Genomic DNA, 13,866 nt, shown 5'->3' on the forward strand with positions numbered 1-13,866 from the left:
TATATATATATTAGGGCTGGGACGGTATGGATTTTTTCTTACCGCGGTTGAAAAGCAAGAAATTCCCGCGGTATAGCGGTATATTACGAGAAAGCTGAGTGTGTGACTTACTCAGACATTTTATGCTGACATCATTAGTGCTGCTGGGGTGACATCATAGTATATAGATACCGTATTTCCAGAATACAAGTAAGGTGTTTTTATTTTTATTTTTTTAATCATCTTAAATGTACTGTGTCTTCTATTCCAAAGCATATAATGTGACTTATCTATGTTTTTTTCCCTCTCAACAATGCAATTTTTACCTTGTACGACTTCCGGGAAATACGATAGACATCATAGAGGAAATACACAATTCCACTGACAAAGTCTAAAAGTGAATCATTAGTTCTTCCCAAGTGCTTACCTTCTCCCTTCCAACTGATAATTAAGTGAACTGGTGACCAGGCAGAAAGTTGATATATTTAAAGAGACAGCAGAGTTTTTGCGTTGCTTCACCGTGGTCTTGTGTAATAGCATGTTTTCTATCTCTCTGAGGGATCTGTTGAGACACGGAACAGCTGACGGCTGCATTTCATCTCCAGTTCCTGACAACAGTGACTAATCCTAATTATTTTAACCTTCATACTTATTTATTGAGCCATCTAATTCCTGGATGATATTAATGAATAAATACATGATGATTTATTCTAATTTAGTTTATTAAATGGTTCATTCTAGATGTATCCTGGCACGCAAATATTAAACATGTAAAATATTGATGTAAAAAGCCTTTCAGCCATGTCTGGCATTACCAGATCGAATTAACCCTATAATTATCCCACCTGTTAGATTACCGTTCCCCTTCTAAATTTTTCACACACCCAGCAGTAAATACAGGAGATGCTTAATTATTCAACAGTTCTCCAAAATGGCTTCTCTTCTCTGCATGGGAATGCAAGAATAATTGCTTTCTTTTTAATGAACTAACACGGACAGCTAATTTACAGTAATGAACACAAGAGAAGCATTTGAAGCTCATTTTTGTTATGAAAGAAATTCTTTTTGTTATATAACACACCCTTGGAAAAGCATATTTCAGTCTGCCTTGTACAAGCGGAGCTTTTTAATATCATTTAAAATATTTCACTCCAAGGACATGGCAAAGCAAATTAGCGGACGCTAGTTCAACAGCGTGGCCTCTAACATTCATCGTAGCATTATGCAGGTTCATGATGTCAAAATGAGGGGATTTGACCTCTGATGTTACCTGTAATGTTCAGTCTTTGCTATCATGTTTCAGTGTGCATTTGGATTGAGGGTTCATGCACATTCACATGAACTTTGGTGACATCTCATCTTGGTGACGCAACTAACTCCCTTTGCTCTGTTGGGTCCTCTAATTACCGGATACACCTCCCACCAATACAGTGCACATGAAAGGCTGCTGGTGGTCTCTATTCTCTGCCTGATGTCCCTGATTACTGTTTGGGTGAACTCTGCAATGAATCATTTAGCAGATAAGAAGAGGAGGTGCTCAGAGTTATGATAGTCATGCTTATAAATATGGTGGCGGTTGGTAAGATTTTTAAATCTCTGCTCTGCTCGAGAATACAGAAAAAACAGTAATATTGTTGAATAATTTAACAATTTAAAATAACTGTTTTCTATTTTAATCAGTTTTAAAATGTAGTTTATTCCTGTGATGCAAAGCTGAATTTTCAGCATCATTACTCCAGTCTTCAGTGTCACATGATCCTTCAGAAATCATTCCAGTATGATGATTTTGGACATAGGAAACATTATCAATGTTGAAAACAGTTGCGCTCAGAATTTTTCTCAGAAAAAAATTCAAAAGGGACAGCATTTGTTTGAAAGAGAAAATTTGTAACAAATTACAAATTTTACAAAAATTTGTAACTTAAAAGTCTGTACTGTCTGTTTTATGCATTTTTGCTGAATAAAATAATTTATTTCATTCAAAAACATTAAAAATCGTACTGACCCCAAGCTTTTGATGGGTAAAAACGTAAAACGTTTAAGCAGATTTGTAGCGGAAATCTAAAAATGAACAACATTGAAAGCACTTCTCTGTCAGCTTTTCCGCAGTGCTTGGATTTGTGTAAATGAAAAAGATGTCATTAGATGACAGTGTTTTGGCTGATGCCAGTGCTTCACTGCCTTCCCTGATAAGGGTTCCAGGGGCTTAGTACCTCATAGAGACTGATAAGCAGTGGAAAATCTCTGGGCTGAAGCTGCAAGAATGTGAATTTATTCTCTTGGGTAATACAGTGATGATTACTATGGGCACAGCGCCGATCTGGTGCCTGACCCACATGAACACGAGAGCAGTTGAGGGTCCGCAAAAGATCGATCCACAGACAGAAAGTAGTCTGAAAGCAGTCTCTTATGCTCACCAAGGCTGCATTTACTTGATCAAAAATACAGTAAAAAGAGAAATATTGTGAAATATTATTCCCATTTCAAATGACAGCTTTCTTATTTAATATTATAAAATGTTGTTTATTCCAGTGATGCAAAGCTGAATTTCCAGCAGCCATTATTCCAGTCTTCAGTGTCACATGATTCTTCAGAAATCATTCTAATTAATAGTTTATTTGGTGCACATTTCATATTAATATTAGTATCATCTATGTTAAAAAGTTGGCTGCTTAAATTTTTTTTTTTTTTTTTAGGATTCTTTGATGAATATAAAGTTCAAAAGCAGCATTTATTTGAAATAGAATCTTTTGTAACAGTATAAATGACTTTAAATTCATTCTTGCTGAGTAAAAGTAGTAATAAAAAAACATCTTACTGACTTCAAACTTTTGAACTGTAAATTTCAACATCTTTAACAAGCACAAATTGAGCTGTAATGGTCAGTTTTAAGAATTATGCACCTACAGTATTTAGAGGACCTGGAATGGCATTGATCAGTGACAATGTTTGAATTGGAAAAACACTCTCAGTTCTCCACTCCTCCCCTCTTATGATTTATGGATGTGTCAGCCATTTGAAGCGTCACATGGTTCTAATGCTAATCTACTGTTTGTTTTATGCAGTGCTCTGTGTGTGTCTTTCTGCAGGGTCATTGGCGGTCAGTGGGATGATAGTGAGGTGGGTTGGAGTCTGGATTGACGGAGCATGGTGAAGCACCAACCCTTACAGGTCTATGAGAGACAGCTGTGTTTGTCATGTCTAACCGGAATATACGGCTGCCGGTGGAAACGCTACCAGCGGTCACATGATGACACCACCAAGGTGAGTTACCCTGTCTCTAAGCCATCTGGCTGTGACTCGAAGACTTTATTAAAGCTCAAATCTTCCACAAGCTAAAATGGAAGATGTCTCATTTTAATTCATCGCACACACCTTTTACCTGAGTGTTTTTACAAACAGTTTTGCTGTGGTGAAGTTTTTTGGATCAGATTTCAACAGTGATTAAATCCAGTTCACACTGCCCCAACAAGCGGCATCATTTCAAAGAAGCTAACGTTGTTTTTTCTGATTCTTAGTCATTTCATTCTGTTACTACTTAAAGACTCAAAACAAATAAAGAGTCTGTTTAACCAATTCATTTAAAAGAACCAACCGAAAATATTAAGAATCACATCAGTGGTTCATTCGCGAATCAGACTACACTGATCGTGACATGTTTGTTGTTGTGTGGTGTCCAGTGGAACAGTGGAAGTCAACTGACTTGGCCATAGGACCCACATTTTCCATGGTCGCTACCTTTTTTTTTTTTTTTTTTTTTTTTTTAGGAATTTGACCTAATTCCTATTTAATTAGCCTATATAATTATAATAAATTTATGTAAAAAAAAACGTTGCATGCTCGTAATTTATTTTTGCACTTTATGAAGTGATATAAATCACATGCTAACAGGACAGGAAAGATACTTTATATTTTGTAACAAGCAATGAAAATAACGTTAAAATAGTAATACTGACATGTAACCTGACATCTCATCTGACTGCAGAATCTAAATCAGGCAACACGTTTTTCTCAGGCGCTCTTTACTTAAACTGCATCTGACAGAAGAGTCAACAGCGTTCACACACGTCTTTCAAAATAAAAGTCTTGCATTAAAAAAACATAGAATTATGTTTGTTGTTGTTTCTTTGACTGCAAACTCCTCGAAACTTTATCTTGCGTCCCAGAAAACAGTTTAGGTTCATAATGTTTAAGTAACAACCTAAACATATACAGATTGTTTTGAAAGTGTAATAGGTTAACTGGGATTGGAAATTAATAAGGTCACATGATGAGTCATAGTTTCCAAGAAAACCTTTTTGAGAAGATCAAAGTTCAGATTAGTCAAGGGTCACTGTGCACTCAGGTCAGAAATTCATTGGCTGATTGCAAACTCTGTTTTCCCTTGTGTTCTTTATCTGCGTCTATCTTTGTTTTGTGCATAGACATAGGTGATGTAGTGTCAATATGAGAACACAAGCTTATTAAGGAACTATAGGTCACTTAGAGGTCAGTCGTTTAAAAAAGAATTCTCAGTGTAGTGAACCAACATTTGTACTGTAATAGTATACATGTGAAATAACCAGACTAATGAGCCTAAAGCCCCGTTCACACCGCCAGCGATTTTGTTGCTGCATGTCGCTAGTCTCTGTACTGTGGAGTCGCTTGTGGGCGTTCCTAGTGTTGTCGCTCTAATGTTATTGGTAGACTGCACGTCTGAGCATATACCATCACAAGTGTTATATAAAACTGAGATATAATTCTAATTTGACTAGGATTTGGTCTTAAAAGATTTAAAAGCAATATTATGCTGTTGGGAGAGTGTTGTTATATTAACCACAGCAGTGCAGTGCATTAAATATTTAACTACATTAACGATCGATCGATCAATCAACAAATTAAACTCACTCATACTGTCAATAGTTACTAAAACGTCATTCGAATTTGACAAATAATCAATTTCTTGTCCCTTATAATCCACATAATGCAGGGGAAACTGTAAAATGAACTGTCTGCAGCAACTTGCATCATAAAATTACAACACTCGAACTGAATGTGTGAATTAAACTCACTGAGAATGTCGACAGTTTCTTTTCCATGCATCATTTTATTATATCCATACAGTCAAATCATATAAAGCAGTGAAATCGCCCTCGAACTCTTCTTGCCTGCACTCGAGACGGTGACGTGAGCTGAACTCCACTGAAAGTCTTCTTTCCTATTGGTTGTCGCTCGCGAAAATCGCTTCTCATTTGCATAAAGTTGAAATTTCTGAACTTTTGTCGCGCGTCTCGTGTCGCTTGACACGCCCACATTCTGTCGCCAACGGTCACTGTCGCTCGTGTCGCCGGAAGTCGCCAGCACTCCATTGAAATGAATGGGATCATGTCGCTTTGTCGCTGCGTGTCGCTGGCGGTGTGAACGGGGCTTTATTCATTAAAAAAAGAGAAAAAACAAATGGAGCCTGCCATTAGATTTCTTAAGACTTGATTTTAATGTGTTTTAATGACAGATTTTAATTATGTTCTAGAAATTGATTTACTTCAGCAAGCAAATATTAGTAATAGAGGATAAAATCATTTACTTAGGAATCACATTAATCATAATCTTTTTATTTGAGGGTCTTTTGACTGGGGTTTGCTTACGTCTGCTTCAATAGAGTCAAGTATATGTAAGTAACGATCAGTATCTTATGCGTCAAAGCACTTTTTGTCTAGGATGCCGCTTCCATGAAGTTAATTAAAGGACATGTGCTGAGCATCAGGGGAATTGTGATGTTATATATGTGTGTTGAAAGAGCTGCCTCCAGACTGCCAACAAATGGTATTATCCTCGTTGTCTAATGCAGTGAGCGAGGCCAAGAGTCCACGAGGGTGCTTTAGTAAAAGAAGACTTTAATCAAAACATTGCAGGTCTGTATAAATTTTACGTTAGTGGAATAGGGACAGCGTCAAGGGAACATGAGGCCTTTCATGTTGTACGTACCCTTTGATTTGCCACAGAAAGTGTTACGCTAATAAACATCCTCTATTTTTTTTCCTTTTCCATGATCTCTCTAAGGACTTTCAGTAGCTCAAAAACACACATGTGTTAGTGGAAAAACTATAACCCTTCCTTTTCATGCATGTTTTTTTAAGCAAGCAAATAAAGTATCCAAAACTCCCTGGAGGTGCATTTAATAAATGTTTGCTTTCCTTCAGAGAGAGTTTTGCCTTTGAGCATTATTGTTTTCAGTTGTGTACTCTGTAAAGGTCCCTGTGGGAGAAGAGAGTTGGGACACAATTGCTTGTCAGAGAATCGGGCTGTAAGATGAGACGGGAGCAAAAGGAGAAGACTTTGTGTTGAAAATCAGTGACACAGATTTTTGACCGTGGTCATGTTGCTGAGAGAAGCAGGAGAGATGGTTGTCAGAGAAACCAAGATAAAGTTGGAATCTTATCAGTACAGATGCATGTTAATAGTGAAAGGAGGAGCATCACATGGCACCAGGGAATCTAAATTTGTCTAAGGAATCTGTCTGAGAGCAAGTTTGATAATCATTGTAAAAAATGTACAGTAAAACAGCACACTGCTGTATACATATACTGTAAAATTACAGTAGACATAATGTATAATTTGTTATTGGTCCTTATATTATAGACATGACTGATTCATCAAATAATGCAGGACAAACTCCAGTGGTAAAATTTTGATAATAAAACTTGTGAACAAATCCCATAGACTTACAATGAAGGACTTGAGACCTGTTATATATACACTATACCGTTCAAGCATTTTAGATCAGTAAGATTTTTTTATGTTTTTAAAAGAAGTCTCTTCTGTTCACCAAGGCTGTGTCCCATCCAAAATACAACAACTTTAATGCATCCTTGCTGAAAAGTATTTTACAATATTACTGTTTTTGCTGTATTTTGGATCAAATAAATGCAGCCTTGGTGAGCAGAAGATACTTATTATATATATTAATATTCTTTTATAAATAATATTATATATCATTATATAATGAAATAATGTTTTCGTTTATATTTGCTTTTTTGGGGTTTTGGGAAATGTACTTTGGTAATATTTTTGTGGTATATCAGTGTAATACTATTTCCATCCAAAAACATTGCCTTACCACCTTCATGGTAGGGGCATGAGCTTGCTTTTTTGGATTCAGAACATAATGTGGGAACCAGATGAAGATGTGCATCGCATATCTCCTATCAGTGTGCAGTTGGATCAATGCCTAATACAATAAAATGAGCGAAAAGGGAGCAGATATACATTTCCATTTTAATTCCACAAAAGGAGACTAAGCCATTGCCCTGGTTTCCTGTTGTTCTCTGGCTCTCAGATGCTTGTACTGTGCTGTCAGCAGTTTCGGCTCAGTCTTGACTGTCCATTGCGGGAGGCCTGACCCTGTCCACAGAAACAGCCAGTTCAGCTGTCTGTAAGTGAGAGAGACAGATAGAATGGTGTCAGTTCTCAATGAATGCAGCTAATGTCATTTCCTGTCACTTTTAAATGAAACAGGATATGATATTTTACTCATACACAACAATTTGACCTTTGTCCCATCTTGCCACAGTTGATCGTTTCAGAGCCCAGCTCTCATCCTCATATGACACACTAAACTCTGGGGTGTGAGGTCTGGGATTATACAAAGCGCATCCATATTTCATGATTCCAGACTCAAATCTGTGGAATCACTGGAGCGGTGAGATTCCATGTGGCATTTCAAACTCACTACAAAAGCTTTGTTATTTAACCCCAGAAACAGCATGGCATACAGGGATCTAATACGTATAATATGTTCTGTTTAATTATTTTATATGAAGCCTGTATTTGTGTCTGGGTAGTGTGAGTTTGACAGAGAAATGTGTGATTGTCTCCTGTTTAAGCTGTCAGCTGTGCTCCACTGAAAAGAGATCCCTCCTCAGTAATAATTGAGAGTTTTTCCATTTACGCATCCCAACACAAAGGACACATGAATAGAAGTGTCCTTTTCTCCCATGGGCCCCTGCATGGTCTGTACAAGCCAACATACACAATAACAGCAGCGACTGGCATGTAGTGAATCAACTGTGATCAGTTACATACACTACCATTCAAAAGTGTAGGATTTGTACAGTATTTTTTTTTAACAGCTCCTCTTATGCTCACCAAGGCTGGATTTATATGATCAAAGATACAGAAAAAAAAAATGTAATTGTGAAATATTATTCCAATGTAAAATAACTGTTTTCTATTTTAATATATTTTAAAATATATTTATTTACAAAGCTGAATTTTCAGCATCATTACGCCAGCCTGCTTTCATCCTCTCAGATTTGCTGCCAAAACCTCTCAGGATCTACCCACTCCACACAGTTCTCCTCTTTTCTATCATTTTTAATCTGAGAGAGGTTGACAGCTCTAACATTAGTGATTGACAGTAAAGATTAACTCGCAATGTGTGGCATACATGTGTCAATGACACGACAGACAGCTAGTTGTTTACTTTGCTTTCATTCATACAGCACTCATCAACTGAAATGTCACTTTGGTTATAGAATGTATTTGTCAGTGTCTTTCATAACAAATTTGGCTTTATGCTAACCATATTTAACTATATTTAGGGGGAGGTGGGGTGAAATATCCCTTTCAACATCTTTTTAAATGGAGTTCAAATACCTTTTGGTCTGGTGAAAACACTTAAGTATAAACATTCTCCTTTTCCAGTCAGTACTGAGGGCAGGGTGTCACCATAGGCATTATACACAGTGACAAGACTGTGACTTCAGCCTACAGCAGGTTCAGAACTGCCACCAAAAATCTGTGTTTTCCCTCAGGGTGAAGACTGTCATTTCCAGTGGATTGGAAGAAACCCACAGACCAACAAAACCCACAGCAACGAACTGAGGCTCTTAAACTCTTGCCATCCCTCAGGAATACAGATTATATTTGTGATTGCTTTCTGTTCCCCAGACGCTGTTTTGCACGTAGTAATCCGTTTCACTACAATGTTCTTGGATTCACATGTAGGAAGACTTTGCTTTCAGATTCTCTCCACTCTTCTGCCAGTGCTGTTGCTGTCATTCAGGGCTCACGTTTACAGAAGAGAGCAGCATTTTTAAATGGCTTTGATGAATTGATCTATGTGTGTATTCTAGTGCCAGTATTTCCTACAAGGTGACCTACAATGCATGCTCTTGTCAGATTTAATCTTTCCGGTCCATCAACATGGAGATTATTAGGTTACGGTTATATTTTTCATTGGAGAAGAGAGAAAGATGTTAAAGGGATAGTTCTAAATTCTGTTGTTTTGGATTCCATTGAATATCATTGTATGGAAAAAAAAAACAAAAAAAAAAAAACATTTTCCCCAGTGACATCTTCAATCTGCTTATGTTCCTCGGGAGCTTTTCAATGGGTTGGTGACTAATTGATGACAGAATTAAAATGTTTGGGTTAACTATGGATTTGAAGTATGGATTTACAAAGATCTTGGCTATTCTGTGCTTTTAAATCGAGATATATGCTTCATCTGACCTTTAGTTCTTTGATGAAGATGTTTTTCCATGTTTAAAGTACATATTCCATTTTGTTCCTTTTGCACATTTGAAAAGGCAGCTTATAAAACTGCCGCCACAACATTACACATTATTGACCCACAGTGATTTTTACATAACAATTAACATCAATGGAAACTCTTTGAATAGAAATAAGCAGTGTAATTTCAAGTGGAAATTAGTCCGGATCACAGCATTTACATTTAGACATCTAGCATGTCTGACTGTAACCTTCAGGCAGACACTGTCGAGCTGTAGTGAAACTACTTTCAGGACCAAAAATACCATTATGTAAATGCCAAAACTATAGTGAGAATTTACATAGCACCTTTCCCACTGTTACTGCTGGTCTATTCAGTAGAATGATCCAACTAACCTAGTAGTGCTATATTGAATCCATGTGGTTTAGTAAAGTCATTTAGCATAGTCTTTGTTATACTGACACTTTTAATTCCATCTGACCTCAATTTTACCTCCAATGACATTTCTTTTCAGTTGTCTAGTCTGTTTTTGAGACCCGTATTTGAAAGGTGCTTCTGTACACCAGTAAAATAACCACTCTATGAATAGAACGCATATCGTTTTTTTTTTTTTAACGGTTCTGTTAATGGATTGTGTGACATCTGTTCCAGAATGGGTCAGTCTGTAAAAAAGGGACTTGATTTTGCAACTCACTCACCAATGAGACTTACAGCTGAGGGACTGTTATGAAAGGACGTTGTTCCGCTGCTCCCCCTACCTTTTCTCTCTCCGCTCATTTCCACCCACTGCCTCTCCTTTACTCTCACATCGGGCAGCTGGCCTCCCCGTGTTCTTTGCCCTTTGCCTATGTGGACTAGATATTGTCTACAGTTGGCAGATGTGTGCGGTAAATACTGTATGAATAAATAATATGATTATGGGGCATCAAAGTTAAAGCACTCCAAGGAAAAGCTGTTTTTTGTTGTTGTTTTTTGCTGTTTGTATGCCTCTATCTGTCATGTTTTTGGACAGTGGTTCAGCTCGTTTCTTTGCTCAGGAAATGCTAAAGAAGCTAATTTTCATAATTGCTGCCAGTGCTTGGCAGATCTTAGTTTGAGATATTGTTATTATGCCCATATTTCAGCATCAGATAAGCCTGTTTAACTTAATGAAGATAATTAAAGGCAACCACTGTAACCATGCCATTTCACCCCACCTTAACCAATTAGCGATAGTCCAAGCCGTTTACTTTACAGCATTAAAACTAATGTGCCACGCAAAGCTTTGCTGGGATCGTTTTGAAGGGAATTGTTACTTTGATTTTACCTTTAGATTTGTTCTTAGAAGTGTTTCTGTGCCCATAGGCGTCAATTTCGGTGGGAACGGCGTACCCACCAGATTTCGTCATGAGTCATTTTGTACCCACCTCTTTTAAATTAACGTCCATAATAATTGGACTTTGGGTTTACAGTTTTTTTTTACAGTTTTCAGTGGTTATGAGGAGCAATATGAGAGAGAAATTTGGTGATCGTTGTTTAGGTACATTAAACCACGTAAAGCTTTTTCACGTTAGGACTTATATATAAAGCCCATGAGAACCGTGGGGAGTCAACCCATGTGAAGCAGAAACGCTTAATGTCAGATAACGTCCATAATAATTGGACATTGGGTTAGATTTTTTTGACAGTTTTCAGCGGTTATGAGGAGCAATATGAGAGAAATTTGGGGATCATTGATCGCTGTTTAGGTACATTAAAGGTCCCGTTCTTCGTGATCCCATGTTTCAAACTTTAGTTAGTGTGTAATGTTGCTGTTAGAGCATAAATAATATCTGTAAAATTATAAAGCTCAAAGTTCAATGCCACGCGAGATATTTTATTTAACAGAAGTCGCCTACATCGAACGGCCGGTTTGGACTACATCCCTCTACTTCCTTCTTTAATGACGTCAGTAGAACCGTTTTTTGACTAACCTCCGCCCACAGGAATGCTCCCTCAACTCTACCGAAATTCGTTTATGTACTTGCGCACTTCTTATAACTTACTGTGTTTACTCAGCTCTTACGGTGATTTTCTGAAGTAAAACTGACGCTTCATCTTTTGTGTGATGTACAATAAACTCTATTAAACTCATCAGTATATGTTTGATCATCATTCAGACAGCAGACTTTAATAAATTAATAAAATAATGGATACATACAAGCAGATGACAAATACGTTATAATAACTAATTAAACTACTAAACTATACCTGTTTCATCTCTATACAGCACTCTGACTCTGTAGGCATTATTGTCCGACTCGAAATGAACACAGTTACTGAGAGTTTCTGATATTATCATCATTCCGTGAGATGAAATTGTCCTGAGAGACTGAGCCCGAGCTCATGAAGCTCCGCCCCCTGGGTCGTCCAGCAGCAGCTTATTTGCATTTAAAGGGCACACACTAAAACAGCGAGTTTTTCTGAGCCCCAAAAAATGACAATTTAAACATGCTGTAAAAAATGATCTGTTGGGTATTTTGAGCTGAAACTTCACATACACACTCTGGGGACATCAGAGACTTATTTTACATCTTGTGAAAAGGGGCATAATACGGGACCTTTAAACCACGTTCAGCTTTTTTCCTTAGGCTCTAATGAAGCAGAAACGCTTAGTGTCAGATAACGTCCATAATAATTGGACTTTTGGTTCGGTTTTTTGACCGTTTTCAGTGGTTATGAGGAGCAATGTGAGAGAGAAATTTGGTAATCATTGTTTAGGTACATTAAATCACGTCATGTCATATTGTCAACATGGTACTTATGAAGCAGAATAGTGGGTCATAGTCTAATGCTTTTTGAAAACTTAAGGCTTTCTTCTTCATAAAACGAGTCGGACATCATCATATTTTTTTATTTACATTAGTAAGCTACAGGACATCATCTTTCAAAACATGAACTGCGCGAAAGAAAAAAAAATGAATGCGTCATTGTACCCAGCACTTCTGAAAATGCACTTCCGAATGCGTCTCTGTCCCACTCCCCAGCACATTTCAAACCAAACTGACGCCCATGTCTGTGCCTGGCATAACTCTGTGATTTGTAACAATAAGACATTTAAAGTCTAGACAGTTGACTTGCACAATACAAATTCAACACTCCCCTCAGGAAATAGTGGAAAAAAAAGTGAGTTTACTTTGGTACTAAGTAGTGAAGTGGCGCTGCCATCTCAGATCAGCAGGACATAATCAAACTTTGAGGCTTAATGATAAGATGATATTCTCGTTTAGAGGAAACACAGTTTCCTCTGAATCCCTTCTGTCGAGTTGTCTCTTCTTATTGACCCTGATGATGTCATGGCAATTTGCTACAACCACGACAGTGCCAAAAACACAGCTGAGTTTATCAATTCATATGCTGAACTATCTTCATCTTAAGATTGTGTGTTCAAGGTCATGAGGGATGAGTCATTCAGGCCATTATTAAACTTTGGCGCAAAACTTGTCCCACAAGGCCACAGCGAATTATATCAAATTATGCAGCGTGTTTTCGAAGTGATCTGATCATTGTTTATGATCTGACTTAATAATGATAAATCTTATGCTTAAAAAACATCACAGGCTGTCTGAATGCGCCAAATCAATAGCACACCATAAAATGTCAAATGTGGTTTTGTTTTTCCAAATGATTTTTCCATCGAGTTTAAAAATGACACCAGACTGAGAACAACAGAAATGTTTAACACTGACATGGGATGTGGGTGGATGCAGGGTCTTGCTATGTGGTGAATAAATCCTTAACTTAAACTATTAAACTTTCCCACAATGAATTATTCTTCAAATTATGCAGCATGTTCAGGAGAAATGGGCTTTTGGTTTTCGAAGTGATCTGACTTATGATTATGATCTGACTTCATAATAAATCTTATGCTTAAAAAACATGGTAGTATTGTATATTTAATTGTGCATGCTCATTTTCCCCTTTTTCATATGTAAATTACCTTTGCTGTCATCAAATGCTCACTCAAAGTTAATCTTCAAAAACAACATTTAATATTTAGCTAATAAAAATGAATATCATTGTTTTATACTGTATATTATAATGTTAAACCGTATAGCAACACCCTGCATCCACCCACATCCCATGTCAGTGTTAAAGATTTCTGTTGTTCTGGTGTCATTCTTAAATTCGATGGAAAAATCATTTGGAAAAACAAAACCACATTTGACATTTGACCCGTTTTATGGTGTGCTATTGATTTGGCGCATTCAGACAGCCTGTGATGTTGGTGTGAGATCTCAGGTTTAGCAGCATTTATTTGTTTGAATTATTTTTCTGCTTAGAAACTACCCATAATCCTCTTTATCCATCTATATTTAGGTGTTTTTGGATGATGGAGCTTAGGAATTAATACATGCTTTCTAACTGCTTTTTGT

At 37.1% G+C, this 13,866-nt stretch overlaps 1 protein-coding gene across 4 annotated transcripts in view; it reads left to right on the forward strand.

Moving 5' to 3' along the window:
- Positions 1-13,866, forward strand: part of gdpd5b (glycerophosphodiester phosphodiesterase domain containing 5b) — a 52,131-nt gene that overhangs the window by 14,861 nt on the left and 23,404 nt on the right. For all 4 annotated transcript variants that reach the window (XR_014607926.1, XR_014607927.1, XM_084126078.1 and 1 more), the window contains exon 2: positions 3,069-3,243. Coding sequence is in view for 2 of the 4 variants with exons in the window: in XM_084126078.1 (XP_083982204.1) it covers positions 3,127-3,243 (117 nt within the window). In the remaining 2 variants the exon portion in view is untranslated. The remainder of the gene's footprint in view (positions 1-3,068; positions 3,244-13,866) is intronic.

The sequence above is a fragment of the Abramis brama genome (genome assembly GCF_963993115.1).
Source record: "Abramis brama genome assembly, chromosome: 10".
Classification (NCBI taxonomy): domain Eukaryota; kingdom Metazoa; phylum Chordata; class Actinopteri; order Cypriniformes; family Leuciscidae; genus Abramis; species Abramis brama.